The sequence below is a fragment of the Lonchura striata genome, chromosome 1 (genome assembly GCF_046129695.1).
Source record: "Lonchura striata isolate bLonStr1 chromosome 1, bLonStr1.mat, whole genome shotgun sequence".
In the NCBI taxonomy this organism is placed as follows: Eukaryota; Metazoa; Chordata; class Aves; order Passeriformes; family Estrildidae; genus Lonchura; species Lonchura striata.
This window is the reverse complement of record NC_134603.1, coordinates 90,043,846-90,060,009: the sequence shown is the minus strand read 5'-3', so window position 1 is coordinate 90,060,009 and position 16,164 is coordinate 90,043,846. Positions and strand designations below refer to the sequence as shown.

At 41.3% G+C, this 16,164-nt stretch overlaps 1 protein-coding gene across 1 annotated transcript in view; it reads right to left on the bottom strand.

The window, feature by feature from the left end:
- GMPR (guanosine monophosphate reductase) overlaps positions 1–16,164 on the bottom strand; it is a 40,904-nt gene that overhangs the window by 20,165 nt on the left and 4,575 nt on the right. The window contains exons 3-6 of the mRNA XM_021553200.3: positions 15,632–15,715; positions 13,886–14,059; positions 6,215–6,296; positions 3,691–3,797 (exon numbers count right to left, since the gene is read on the bottom strand). Coding sequence (XP_021408875.1) covers positions 3,691–3,797; positions 6,215–6,296; positions 13,886–14,059; positions 15,632–15,715 — 447 coding nt within the window. The remainder of the gene's footprint in view (positions 1–3,690; positions 3,798–6,214; positions 6,297–13,885; positions 14,060–15,631; positions 15,716–16,164) is intronic.

Here is a 16,164-nt window from a genome sequence, read left to right as displayed (position 1 = left end):
ACAAGTCTGTCATAGCTTGGAGGAGGGTGTGAGTGCGTGTGTCAGGGGAGGAAGGGCCACAGTAGAAAGAAGAGTCTAATAATCTTCAAAGAACAGTTTTAGGACTCTTACTATCTGAGAGACATTGGCTTTGAATGCTCTCTGCTAGTTGGGTTAGAGTCAGTTGGTTTTGGGTGGCTCTGTATCTGACTTTTATAACTAACCCAGTAGCGGCAGTGATGAAGGTTTTATGCTTTCAGAGGTACCATGAGGATGGAGGCCTTACTGTGTAGCCATTAATCATTGGCTTCAAAAAATATCACTTTGAATGTTACCAAATTACAAAATGCTGAGCAGCTTAAGAGACTTGCCCAAAAGCTCATGGATTACCATTTAAGATAAAAGGAACTGACAATGATGATTCACAGTCCTTCTTTATCTGTAGATGTCTTCAGTTACTTCAGATAAGCAGGTAAATTCAGTGATTCACAGAAAGGGAAACGAAAAGGGGCCATACTAAACAGTTATGTCAGAAGATGCTATATAATAAAGCTATATGGAGTAAAGCACTTCATTCCAAGTGATAAAAACAGGCACTCTGTTTACAAAGCAAGACTGTTCTGCTACTGCATTGCATTGGAAGCTTACCCTTGAAATTCAGCTTGTCCAAACAGGACCCTGTTTTGAACCCTGGGTCTGGGTTCAAAATGATTTGTAGATGGCTGAACTTCAGTTACAGAGTTTGCTGCAGGCTCAGCCTCTACCTCAGAACCCTGGGGAAATTTATCTGTAAAAATCTGTCTCTGAATTCAGGAGAAGTTGCATAACACTAAAGTAAGACTAGTGGAAAGAGTTATGGTCATGGAACCTGTAGACAGCACGATTCTGAGCCAAGTGGGTGCTAGGAAGAAGGATGGGGGAAAGCAGCTTTCCCAACAGAATTACTTTAATGTGACTGAAGTAATGGTTTTGTCCCCAATATTGTTCTCCATATAGATAAGCCATTTTTACAGCAACAAAATTTATCCCAAGTAAGAAAAAAAATACAGCATAGAAAACCATTATACACTGGTTGAACATTATAAATGCAATTTATAATGAGTTTATAATGCTGATTTATGTTTCAAGCAACCTTTACAATAAACTGCACAACCAGTGCTTTCTATGCTATCAGCAAACAGATAGATATTTATTATGCAGAAGATACATAAAGTATGTGGCATATACAGCAGTAAAAACAATACATATGGTACTTTATTCTGAACTACATATACCAGGTATGTTTCTATGTGGAAAGTGTTCTGTGTGGAAAAAGGGACAGTATGGCAGCAGCTGGGTGAAGAAGCCCTTAGTCATTCTTTTCTCTAAATGCTGGTGACCTATCACCCAGGCAGGGAGAAGGGGAAGCAGGGATCTCTGTCAAATGACAGCCACATGAGAGAGGACATATGCAGGGCTGCTTTCCATTCCCACATTGCTGGCTTACTAGAATACGTGACTGCCTCTGTCCAGCAGAGGAGTTCTCTGACCTGCAAGAAATCTCCAGCAGGCCCCCTCCACTGTAACTCACTGCAGCACTTTCTCAAGGCCAATGGATTCGCAAGAAAGAAAACTGAGACTACTGGCTCCCAAATGAACAGCATGGGACAGAAACCATGCCTGTATCTCATGGAGGGTTTCCTCTCTGCTTTCAGTGAGTCATGAAAGATTCATTTCTGAGCTGAGCTTTTAGTCTTACAGATAATTTAGCATGAGGAAAGTAACTGGTGTAATTTTACCTCCTACTTCTCTGTGTAAATGAATAGACAGACACCAGGTGTTCACTTGGACTATCATGTTTGCCTGAAAATTGTCACCTTCCCTGTCAATGAATCAGTTCCAAAAATCATACATGATAACTTCAGTATTAGGAAAGTTTAAAATCCCAGTTTGCGTTCCACCCTAGAAGAGCTCCTAAAGATCAGGGTTCAGTCATGCTGTGTTCTCTGCAGTGCCCATACTGTGCTCAGCACCACCACTTCCTCATTCTGAGAGTAAGACTGACTTATTTTCTTTCATATAGAAATTGTACCAATATAACAAGAATGAGGAGTTAATTTGATGAAGGTACTGAACAAGACAGAAGTGGATACAAACACCCCAAGGGACTAACCCATATCACACCATTAGCTACAATCTACATGAAGCTAGCTGGTAGGCTTTGAATCTTTTCATGTCCTTCCTGCTACTTTCATATCAACATAACAAAAATTGCTGGACATATTTTCTCTGGGGGAATTGACATTAATAGCTGTGGTAATATTCTGCCTGTAGGGATATTTTTTTGGCTCAAGTAGGGTGTGCCCCTTCTTCAATCTGCAGGAAGACAGCAGTGAGACATTTTGAGGGATGCCACATATACTTGTTGCCACCAGACCCAACTCTATACTTAGAATTGCTGCCATATGGTGTTTTTCTGTCATGAGGATACCTCTCTTCCATGATATTCTTGCCAGAGCTCTGGCAACAACCATGCAATCCAAACTTTTCTTTCCCTAATAAATACAACAATACCCATCTGAATGCTCCAGAATTCAGGCATAATGTCCTTACCCTTGCTTTACTCTTCTTAGATTAGGTGACAGAGTTGAGCTGAAGTGATGTGAAAGACCCCAGCTGCAGCTGAAGGTGTTTCTCTTGGTCCAGATGTTGGTAGCAGACAGGTATCAAATTGCCCTCCTATATTCCCCCACAGGGGGCTGATAGGTGCGGGATCACTGAAGCCTGAGCAAGTCAAGAACTGATCTATTCCCAAAGCATGAAAGGAGATACAGTATAAAACCATCTAATTTTTCAACAGTCTGAATACACACTCCCTGTTTTGTTGTAAAATCAGGATAACAGCATTCTTCTGAGGGCTGCTAGCAGAAAATAATTATTGCAAAACTAGGATAGGTCTCTGAGCACCACTGCCAGGATGGCACCTATACTTATCCAGCCTTTACAGTAATAAGTGAGACTTTCGTGCTCTGTTGCACACCTTCTACTGTCTGTTATAGACAGAAACATTTGTAATACTGCCCAAGTCATAAAAATCACAGACTGCTTCTCCTTTTTTCTGAAAAATTCATACAGAGGAGCCAGAGAGGAGGGAATGCATACTCATTAACAATAAAGAGCAAGAGAGAGCTGACTATAACACATGTTCCTATTCCATTATACTCCAAGAGGTCCAGTCAAACCCTTTGCACATCTCCATCCAGTTTGTTTTCCTCTCACCTCTCTGAATCAATCCAACTAGAACACAGATGGGCTCACATCATTTTACCTAGTACTCCCTGCTATTGCCTGCCTGCCCCTCAGTCACATTCTGAGTAAAGTCATGTTTATACTCCACCCCTTTTTCAGAAGTCTTTAATAGGAATTACTGTTTGCTTCAATAGTGAAAACACTACCAAGCTTCCTATTCTGTTTACATAACAGCTTACTCCACTAAGGAAGAAGTAGATTTCAAAAGGCATAAACAGGAGTGAGGTGCCCACATCTTTTTAATGTTAGAGAGCTGGTTTCTTTACATCTGGATCTCCACTGACTGTTCTAGGAAATAATACAAGAGTCAGCTGGGGATGACAGAAGGACAGGCTTTAACATGCAGGGTACTAGATTGTTTGATTCTCCCATTCCACAACAATTTGCACAGTAGGAATCTGAGAGTGGATGATAGTTACTTACAGAGATGATATGTCCTTTCAAGCCATGTGCTGAGTCTGCACACTCAATAACAGCACTTAGCTGTGGATAGCCCACCCCTGTCTTAATTCGAGTGGTACACACAGAACCTAGACAACAGAATGAGAGGAATAAACATAGTCCATTAGGATGACAGAAATGATACAGAAAAAATGTGTTTTTACCAGCATTATTTTTCTCCCAAGAAATCTATATTGCCAATGCTGGCTTCTCACAGATAAAAGGAGCACATAGGAATTTGAGTTCTGAAATATTCTCATGCCACTTCATGAAAACTGTGGCTGAGGAGACTAATGTCTCCCCTTTCGTCTCCAGGGTTAGTCCAAGTTTAGTTCCCATCAGTAATGTTTCTCAGTGAGAGAATTACTGCATCACAAGAAAGCAAATCTGATTGAGGTGCCTGAAGGGAAGAGACAAAAGGACCAGAATCACAACCTGCAAGACTCAGCAGCAGCATTAATTTCTTCTAATTCTAATTGACTATTTCTTCTAATAAATATTTCTATCTCTTTTCTGTATCTTCTCTATTTTGTCCCCTTAAATTAAGAGTTAAAATGAGGACTTCTTTTCGCCAGTCTAGATCCTATAATTTAGGATACAGACCTAAAAGGTCTGCATGGTAACAAGAATTTCAAAACAGATTCTAAACCAAAATGCAGTGAAATCTGGATCCCTTCACTCAGCTGATATCCAGGTATACTCAAGCTACTAGTAAAGCAGAAGTTACCAAGGAACTGACCAAGTGAAAACACTGAGAATTCTTGCAAAATAGTAAGAAAATCAGTTTTAATATAAGTTCCACAGGGCTTGCACTTCATAGTGTATGTAATGCTATATAATAAATCACTGCCATTTTTCACAAGATGGATCATTATCTGGAAAAGAGCCTCAAGATCTGAGGGAGAAACATTTGTTACTTGTGGGTTTGCATGGTCAATTTGTACTGATCTGTTCAGGAAGATCTCCAGGGAGGACTATACAGCATTTACCTGTATTTCCATGTTTGAGGCAACAAATTATAATTATTTTTATATTAAATCTGAAGTTGCCCATGACAATTACACCATGAAATCGTTGTTGTTGATTCTTCATCTTTTTTGTAGTATTTATTATTTGATATCTTCCTGGGCACAACTGCAATGTTTATTACATCATTTTCTCTGTTCCAGTTATCCATTCATGGACCATAACTATCTGGCACTACAGAGTAAACAATATGCCTGCACTGCACTGGCTGATCACAGCTATACTGACCATGGCATTTGTGTTAGCCACTTTAAAATCTAGCCCACATATGGTGACTCCAGGTGCAATCTAAGAAGAAAATAGCAAGAGAAGGAACATGTGAAGGAAGGCACAAGGAAGGAAAAAAAAAAAAAAAAGGAAAGAAAGATTAAGGCAATGTATGCCAGACAACAATATTAGGTATGGGAAGATAGGGAAAACACTGTAAGAAGGTCAAGGTTCTCTTTTATCCACAGAAATGGTAAAATGATAGATAGCATCTAAGTGCATTCATGTAAATTTTAGCTCCCAGGCAATAGTAACAGCTAGAGGCAAAGTCATCCGTATTTTACAATTGACACCATTTCATCTTTGAAGACATTGACAGGGATAACCTCAGCTTAACAGAACACAGATCATAAAGGTATTCAGAAAACTGTCTTTCCTTGATAGAGGTGGACACCTGGACACAGTATCATTTGATCATTAGCTTGGATGATTCATCCTCTTTTCAACAGGCTAGAAAAGTGTTCCCAAACACGTTATCGGTGGCAATGTCAGAAACTCAGGCAGCCCAGCATTTCCAGGAACAACTGGAACAACACTGACTGAAGGTGCAATACACAACACTGTTCAGTATGGAACACTGGCACCCAGTATGTGGATTTCTTAAACACACTGTTGTAGCATCCCATGAACTCTCTGCTCTCAGCACATTCCCAAGTCCCCTGCCTTGGCAACAGCAATGACTACCATAGAGTAGTCCACCTCAGGGTAAAAGACAAGACTCAGATGGACTTCCCCTGGTTTCTCCTCTCCCTATTCCTTCATTGTTGGATACCCCTGGTGGCTGCGCCCTGCCCAGCCCTTAGCTCCACCCTTTTCCTTCTTAAGCTGCCTGCTCCAGGTGGTCACGCTCTTTCTCGGTGGGTTACCTTCAGTTTCATGTGACTGGAATAAAACCTTGCCAAAAGAGCCTTTCTTGCCTCTTCTCGCTGAGCCAGCTGCGGTGAATGTGATGTGTGGATCTGACTGTGTTGTCTGAATGTTTACCCAACTTGCTTTTCTACAGGAGATGTTTGTTGGGAACAGATATTAGGCAGCAGCACCCACCATCTACCTCCTGCATTTTTACACTGTGTGCAAGTTCACTGGTACTTTATTGACCTGAGTGGGTCTTGGCATTCTAAGAGGCAGGGAAACAGCATTATACACTTGGTCCATCTGGACAGCTCCTCTATCCTCTACCAACAGTACCAAAAGCCATCCTTATTTGACTTACCTGGTCCAATACCCACTTTAATAATATCTGCTCCAGAAATAATAAGTTCTTCTACCATCTCTCCGGTCACCACATTGCCTGCCTAGAAAGAAGTAACAGTATCACATATACAGAAGATCCCAAGACTACTGTAGTAAAAAATATAATGTAAAGTTTGATCCAGAGTTTTTAGAAGTTGAACTACGCAGAGTATGGAAGAATATAGTTCACCATACTGTTCCTTGGATGTGCCACTGAGACTAAACCAGTCATATAGGTAGATTCTCCAATCAAATTTATTTAACAAGTAGATCACTAACATTCTATCAAGGGATCTGCTTTGTTATCCATCCTCCTAATCATCACCCAGAAGCTCTCTGCTACATCATCCCTAAGCACAGGGGCTATTCTTTGCTCTTACATACAGTGAATTTATCCACCTCTCCTGCCCTACTATCTCTCCTGAACAGCCTAGAGACCTCTATGCCTTTTGCCCAACTTGCTTCATAGGAAGAAGTTCAGGTCTTGTTTAAAACACTGGAAAATATATTTTTCCTTTAGGATTCAGTATTTTTCCCACTGAAAGTAAGGTACTATTCTTCTAAATTTGTACATTGGTGCCAAAATTGGTATGTACATACAGACTATATGAATCTGAGCATTCACACCATATACATACATTTGGCTGTGCTGATGCCACTGGTTAAAAATAGGGGTTTGGTTCCCCCCGCATGACCTTTGCAGAGATAAAGAGAGCATGCTGTTTAGGGTAACATCTTCTTTGAAAGAAGTTCTGAATTGGTTTGTGCTCTTGAACGTATTTTTTCTTGGACTTCAATAGCTCTTTTCCTCCTTTTGCCTACATTCTTATCTTTGCTGAAAGTGAAGACAGCTCTCACAACCTTTGTCTTGCTTCTTCTAGAAAACTTCTATTGGCTTTCCATATCCCTAATCAATTGCTTAGTCTTGAAGTCATACCAGACAGATCTTTCTTGAACCTGACGAATGAGAATTATTCACACTGACACAGGTGAGTTTTCACCAAGGCTTTGCACAACACTTGCCTTTTCTATGGAAATATCTTGCCTGACACACAAGAATGCATTTGCCTGTGTCACACTGGTGGCTCACAATCACCTTGTGATCTACTCATGCCTCCAGGAACATTTACCTACTCCAGACTGTAGCAGAAACTTGCAGAACTTCCCCCAATACTGTGCTACTTATTCCCAGAGTAATGTTTTTCACATGTGCTTTATTGAGGTGGGGGCCCTCTCCTGTTAGAGCCATGTACCTCAGCTGGGTACATGGCCTGTAGTAACATACCACAAGATACAGATTTTTCTGGTTCTTGGATGCTGTGAATGCAAAGAATACCAGTGTGATGAAATTACTGATACTTTTAATAAAAGAAACTACAAAACAACCTTCTAGCACATACTTGGTAATTGGTTTGCAAAACTGGTGCAGTAAGTGCAGAGAGCTGCCAGTCTATTCTATTCAGTTAAAGAAACATTTTGATGCAAGCTCAGTGTGACAAGACAGGCCCTTGCATGTGTCCAATTGTGCATCTGATGGATCAGCAGTCAGAGCAAGGCTAGAGATTAATTCCCTTGCCAGGAGTGTCCCCTGTCCAGATGATTTTCAGGGAAAAGACAGTCTTCAAAGAGCTAAGATTTCAAATGACATTTGAATCCAATTCAAAGGAGATTTATGAGCTAAAACCTATGCTTTGAGTTACATTTGAAAACAAACTGTTAGCCAGTGCATTTTCAGACCACGTTTTCCTCTCTGCAAAGAGCTGCACAAAGCAAAGGAATGCTGACATAGCACACACTGAACTGACTCACTACAGCTGTACTAATTGCATTCCCATACTCTGAGGGAGCATTGTACAGGAATGCAATCCTATAAATTGCAGCCCACAATTTAAGAAGGATGTGAAGGCCTTAGAATGTGCAAGAAGAAGGTAGGAAAGCTGGTGATGCAACTGAAAGGCAGGTACTGCGGGGAGTGGCCATGGCACTGGGTTCATCTAGCCTGGAGAGAAGGTGGCCAAGGGGTGACCTCATTACTCACTACAGCTTCCAGAGGAAGGGAAGTGGAGAGGGGGGTGCTGAGCTCTCACTGGGATCCAGTGACAGGATGCATATGAATGGCTCAAAACTGTGTCTCAGGGAGGTTCAGATCTGACATGAATAATCAGTTCTTCAGAAAGAGTGTGGAAAACCCTGGAAGAAGCTTCCTACAGAGGTGGCCAGTGCCCCATGCCTTTGCGCTTGGTTTCCCAGGTCTTCCCTAACACCCCTCTTGTAAACTGGAATAACACCGTTTCACCTTCTGCAGCAGGAACCTCCCCACACTCCCAAGACCTTGGATAGGTAATGAGAGGGGTCCTGCTCTAGCTTTTATAATTCCTTCATTACTCTTGGACGATTACAAACCAGGTTTGGTTCCTATCTCAGCTCTGTGGCTTGTCTCATGTCTACAGAACATTCCTAACCAGGAAAACAGTCAAAGATAAATCTCCAGTTTTCCACATAACCTGTTTTGCACTTGTACTAAGGACAGGCTATTCATTTCTGGAGATCTGAATTTAGATCTAGAGATGTTCAGAAAACTTCTTACATAATGATACTGCAGGACTTAGCAAGCACTTGTAGCAGTACTGATACGGACAGAGGAGGCAAATTCTAAAGTCAGCAGAAGGGTACCAAGGGAATATTGGGCAAGGCCTGTTCTCCACTTATGGATTTCTGACTCCTATTTCACCATTTATTTATTTTTACTGAATTTTGCTTCCTCCTTTTATTAGCTTGAAACAGCTGACAAGCCACCACCTGAAGCACTTATAAAGACAATGACAATATCAAGCAGCAATTTGTGGTCTATGATATAGGACCACTTTGCTCAAAAGAGCATGATATTGATTAAAAATAAAAAAAAATATAACAATCAGGAAATAAAGAATATATAATAGGTACAGTGTTTCAGCTAAGTGCTGCTTCCTTTCTGCTCAGTGGCAATTTGTTATACTAAGTGCTGTACATTCCAAGGTGGACTGATGAAGAGCATGCTACTTAGGACATGAAGGAAACAGTTTACCTCTGGAAGGCAGATGACCACCTGTGCTGTATGACACACACCACAGTACAACTTCGTGAAATACTGGAACACATTCAAAAAATTCATAAATAGGAATTCAAGTCAATGTTTCAATGAGATTTGGGATCAAATATGTATTTAATTTAAACAGCAGTGTCTTCTTATTAGCAGAGCACAGAGAGTTGTCAAACTGTCTCTTCAGAAATGTTAACCAGACGTTTACTGTTAAGTTACCGCTAGAAAATGTTGGAACTGCATATGTTGGTTCAAAATGCTCATCCTAGCGGGGAAAGCACTTATGTCCCCAGCATACATTTCTTCCTGGAATGCATGTACACACATCACTGATTTCTGTCTTTCTTAATCTGCAGATTCTTAACAAATTTTCAAGGAAGACGTGGAGCTGTACATAGCAGACTTCAACCTGGCAATGAGAGGCTTGCTTCTTTTAGGTACCTTTTTCAGACCTCAGAGAGCACAAAAAAAAAAACCAAAACAAAACAAAAAAAAAAAAAAACACTATGAGAGAGGCACAGTTATCTGTATATGAAGAGACTCCAGTATGACAGCTGAAGGGAAATCAGTTTACTCACATCCAGCTGAACTCTGCTTTACAGAAACCAATGCTTGCCTTACCACTGATACCAGCATGAAAGCTGAATTGAGGCAAAAAGGCTTTTGAAGTCCTCACTGGTATGCTAAAGTCAGAATACTTCAACTTAAAAAAAGAAAAAACAATCTGAAAATTTCAATATAGAAAGCCTGAGACTACAGAAATTAAACCCTCTTAAAATTAACTTAAAATAATAGAATACAATTGGAACGTGCACTGTGAAGTCACTACAGACATTATACTTTTTAGTGTCTTTACACAAGCAGTCAGGGAACAAAGCAATTGGTGCAAGTATTGTGATGTAGTATCACTCAGTATGAAGTATCAAGTGAACACCACCCTGGGTCATTCCAGAACTATCCAGGATGACTGAACTGTAGGTCACTCCTAAGGAAAATCCTGGCCTCAGAAAAGACAAAGGGTGTTTCCCTACTGACTTTAATAAAATCAAGATTTTACCTAGCAGGATTATAAAGACTACAGCTCCTGTGACAGAGATACAAAATTAGTGAACACATAGGGCAGTGTCTCTGATTTTCAGTCAGGCATTTGATACTGTGCCTCATGAAAGCCTGCTATAAATACCAACTCATACTGCCTAAGACAGGAACACTACCGCACTGATTGAAAGCTGCTGGCAAATGGCAATGGATCGAGCTGGGGAGAAGTGTCTATGACAACAGTTCTCAAACTTTCTTCTTGTATCCTAGAGGAAAGCACAGTCTGTGCCTTCACATTATCAGTAAGGCCAAAGGACACTTCCCACCCACAAAAGCAAGGGGTGCCTAACCATGAGATGGAATTGCCCTGTACAAGGCTGAGCCATAGCCAGTGGGTGCTTGCACTCAGTACTGTGCCTGACCTGAGACAGGCTCAGCAGCATCACTCTCTTCTATCCTGGGATCCTGCCTGGTCCTAGTTCTGAGACATCAGCCCTGGTAGACACGCCACAACTGAATTTACTCTGGTGTGTGTTCCAGGAATGACCTGGGAGTAGTCTGCATGGCTTTCTCTGACTGAATCTGGCCTCCATTCTGCCTCCAAGGCCCAGAAAAGTTCTGCTACTGACTTCAAGGAGGAGCAACAATTTCTGGCTCCTACTGTTTCCCTCTGCTTCTGCTTTGCAATTCCTCTTGTCTCCTCCTCGGGCCCACACCTTGTGGGTGCTACTGTATCTCCAAGTGTGCTCCTGCCTCAGTCTTCCTGCCACTCTCCCTGCTCCCCTCAGGTTTACTCATCTACTCATCAGAGGAATAGCATGAAAAGAAAAATTCAGGACAAAAACTTGACAAAGTTTGCTGGCAAAGATAACTTAGCTTGTAAAAAGACTTTCAAGGTGATGGAATAACCCTAAAGTCTACAATTAAACTAATAAATAAGGACTATGCAACCTGTAATATAAAGGCTCTGATCCTCCATCATGAATGCTGACTAAAGGTTTTCTTTAGACCTGAGCAATCAAACACAATTGATGCACATAATGCCACACAACAGCAAAATACCCCAATGGGTGATCCTCCTCAGGATCTTCTGAGAGGCACCTGTGGGACACTCAGAAGACTTAAATATTCCTTCTTCCCCCATTCCTAACCTGATGAGTGATTTAAGACAAGTCATGTTGTATCTTTGTGCTCCTGCTTATCTTCCCTACCCTTTGTGTTCCATGGAGAAACTGATCTTCTTTGTAAATTAATACAAAATGCAGTAATGAAAAAACCTTGTGTCAGAACCAGGAAGAAGAAAATAAGGTAATGTGATTACAAAAGTATTTAAAAAGACAGAAACATGCATTTGAAAGGTTGTTACACAAAAGACATACTCCATCTGCAGGGGAGTATTGGCCACAGAGAGTACTACATTAACCACAGTTGCTTTGCATATCCCCTTTCAGCCTCAGAGCTGAACCCATTACGTGGCCCCTGGGAACACACATTCCCCGAGATCCAGGGTTGGGTTACTGTTATGTATTGCACTACAGCTGACTGTGGAATGAACAGTCATGCTGAGGAGAGCAAACAAGGTCCTGGAGATCACTTTCAGCCATGAGAAAGCTTCTTTATTTTTATACCTCCTATTTAACTGCTAACCCTTTTGTTTGAAAGCCCCAGCAGCAGAGAACATACTGCAGGCATAGCACAGACACACCAAAGCAGCCAGAACAGGGAGCAGCAGGATATGTCTTACAGATATCATTAAAAGGAACCTAGACCAGCTCCTGCATTTCAGCCAGGAACAGCTTCAAAAGGCCATTTTGGCACAGAACATGAATTAATTTGGAAGGAAGGTAGAGGTGGGTATCTAGTAGAATGAGAGACCTGCAGGGACTGAACAGACTCCAGAAGCTTTGGAAAATAGAAGGTTTTTGAATACCCCAAGTTTGTTAGCATGCTTTTAGGAGTGGAAATTATTGCTGTGCAGAGATGAAAAACATAAGCTGTATTAAGCCATGTTCAGAGAAAGAAGCTACAATTAGAGAAGGCAACTGAACAGGTCAGGGCTGTAAATGTGCTGTCAGGACACTGAGACCTGAAGTAACAATAACCTTAGCCACAAAAGCAGAGACACTAGGAAGGCAGTTGAACAGACATGGAAGGTGGATGAGACTGACCTAAGAAGCCTGGACTAAAATCTGGGCTTGATATCTGACTTTGACATTGACCTTCTCTGCCTTCTGGGGAATTCATCTTGGTTGAGCTCTCTCCTCAGTCAGCAAAGTCAGCAATCTGTGGGGAGGTGGAGGAGGGCATGACATACAATTTTCTTTCCACTCCTGAGAGATGGTCTTTGGCTTTAACTATGTGATTTAAGCTCCCTCCCACAACTCTTCAAGATACTGGGGTAATCATGTCACTAGGGACAATACTTCAGATCCAAAGCAAGGAAACAGTTTCTTCCTTCACTGCAGTGAACATGAAGCAGAAAGCTCAGAAGACCCACATTTATCATTTCATAGTTCCAAAATTTCTCTCTCCAAAGCATGGGAAATATGACCATACTAAAACGGCTCCCACCTCTCCTGGCAGCTGTTGAAGAATGCCTATTCATTAGCCTATGATAATCCAGAATCCAACAAGCATTCCAGCTCACTTCAGTTTTCCATCATTCCAAAGCAAAAACACTGCATTCCTCCTACATGGGAGAAAGGAATGCATCCTCTTCTGAGCTGCTTAAACATGTTATTCTCTATTAAGCCAATGCAGGATGTGTATTTAGGAACATTCTTACTTCACATTTACTTTACATACATGAAGCTTTATCTGTAGCATGGGAAAGCAGGCAAGTGTTGCCTAAACACGATTTTTTGCTGCACTGGCTTGAAGAAAGGCTGATAACTTCATTACAGATCTGCTGCTTGTTTGAGGATTTCTGCTCTTCTCATGTAAACAATTCAAACACATTTCTTCAAGATCTCTGGGAAAGCAGCAGTAGTGCTCTTCTGCTATGAGTTCCATATCAATATAAACACCCTATTCTTGGTGCAAAAGGGCTCAAGGAAGCATGGAATTAGCACTCTGAGATGGGATAGTATCACAGAAAGCACCATGAAAAGCCCCAGCATTGATCATTTTGCTCTCTGATAATCCTGCTTGCAACTGCCCAACATCCCTCTCATTCTTATCACAGGCAAGGATCAGTCTGCATTGAGCTGTCTTCACAGTGATCTAACAATCACTGGCCACAGCTGGCCAGAAATGTTGGCACATTCCCACAGCAAACCTCTGCTTGGAATCCCCAAAATAAATCTACATACTTAACAATTAGAGATCTCATCTAGTGTAGGAAGGTGGACATGGGTAGGAAAGTAACTGGATCCACCCAGTCCTCCATGCCAACTTAATCAGACAATATCAAACTGTTACTAAACATCCTTCCTTGCTTCCCTTCCTTTTCTAGCTTCTGATGCCTACCAGTGAAACTCTGGGTCCTGCTCCTGGATGGAATTCACACACCTTCCATTCTTTCTACATACTTACCATAATGGTGTGATGTGGGAACAGGGCACGGACGGACTTCACAAACTCCACAAAATGCTCTGAATAGCCATTTGCCACATCTAGGCAGATGTATTTGATAGCTGGAATGGCCTCTAGAATACTTGTTAATTTTTTCAAATCATTTTGTCCACTACCTGAGCTTGCTGCTACATGCTAAAAAAAACCAGAGAGAACAAAACAGAGTAGTACGTTGCAAAAAAACTGAAATAAACACACACAATTTGTATGTCTTTTCCTGCATAATCTTGGCAGGACTTGTGCTGGTAACTAGTGAAAAATCACACTATGAAATACCTTCCTGGGAAAATCAGTAGGCTATTTCTGTCGAGTTTAAATTATATAAAGGAGAGGGAAATTAGCATTCTAGGATTCATTCACAAGTGGATTGTCACAGGCATATATAATCATCTGACATCAATCAAGATTCGGCCATACTCATATTAACACGAACACAGATGAAGCCCTAACTCGGTAGATTTCCAGGAAGTTAAAGAGGCAAAATTTGGGCCACTGTCAAGAGAGTAAAATCTGGGTCTTTATGTTCACCAAGCACTCCTGTGATCTATACAATCACAGAAGAAGGGTCCCTTGGAGATTTTATAGTCCAATCCCATTTCTCAAGCAGGGTCAGCTACCACTGAAAACAAGCAGACTGCTTCTTTCTTTGTCTTCCAATGAGTTCTTTCCAAAAGCAAAATAGTTTCCATAGCTGTTGGCCTACAGAACCTCTGCAGAAATCCAAAGTCACTGCGCAAGTCAGTATTTAATCACTATAGGAACAGGAGATCCTATTCCAGTCATTATGTACCACAAATGAGCTAAGTTTGGAAGTGCTCAGACACAGGACATTCCTGGGACCACTTTCTACCCTATGGTAGCATGTAAGTAATCCTAACTGGCCAAAGTGCTAGGCTCACTTTCAGACAACTCTGTAATCAATAACCTTTACAATAAAATTCTGAAACGTGCCACAATAATACAATACAGCAATGTAGTATTCTTTTCTATACAGAGAAAGATCAAAAACTGCACTGAACTTAGAGCAGGAAGGGGAGATGGCCAAACACACAGTGCCTCTACTGGTATAGGGGCCTGACAGAAGAAAAGAAGTCTTTATGTGAGGAAGTCACAAATTAAGTCAATGTTTAAATCTACTAAATATAATGGCTCAGGCTATGACCCTGTGAACAAGTGGGATAGCACAGCCAGGAATAGCACAAAGCGAGCTCTGGTGCAAGAAGGTCAGTGGAGAACACACAAGCTCTGACAACTTTCAATGCTCATCCTTGCCTGGGCCCTGTAGATAGGCCCTTCCAGCCTGCAGACTCCAGGATTCACTTGCACACCTGATAGCAAAGACTTTGCCTGGCACAAGGGTATGCAGGGTCTGCCTGGGGTTGGGTTACTTGAAATTATTCACATTGATGAACTACCACAGCTTGCAACAGAAGCACAGAGTATTTCCTCCTTTAGGATACTTCTCTGTTTCGATTCCAGGCATATACGAACTTTGCTTTTTTGCATCTTAATATAAGCACTTTTGTAATGGACTAACACAGCCGTTCTTTTGAAACAGGACAAGCCACTTCCGTTGATGAATTTAAGAACAGCAAATATCTTCATTCCCCAAAACCTCACTTGACAACAGTACTCCCTAGAGACTCCACTGTATGCGAGTTCAGAACAAAGCAATAAACCATAACAATTTACAGTAGAAAAATGTACCTCAAGGCATTCTGGGTGATTGGCAGCAAACAGTTTCCATTCTTCCAGAGAATAATGCTTGTGAATTGCAGTGAACATTGCATGCTAGCAAAAAAAACAAGAGAACCGATATTAATGTCTCAGTTAGTAATTTTTTCTCTCAGCTGCAAAATAAGGCATTAGAAAATCCCCTTTTAAGTACAGGTTCATCCTGCTTGGAAGAAACAGTAACAGTGAATAACAGACCAGGCAACTATAAACAGCTTTTCAAAAGTACTTGGCATACTTAGCCGACCTTTCAGGATCAGGTTTATGATATGTTACATAAAGCTACTGTCAGTATTTCGAATGTGACAGAGGCTCATTAACTTAGAAAGTGCTGCAGCCCTATTCGATAACCTACACTTTCAAAACTTGTCAGCTATTTTTTTTTTCTGGCAGAGAGTACCTCAGAAGCTAAGCTCTAGCAGCTCCACCTGAAGCTGAGCTACATCCAAGATGGAAGCTTCCCAGTATGGAAGCATCTCCACAGAAATTTCGTTATATCAGGAGCC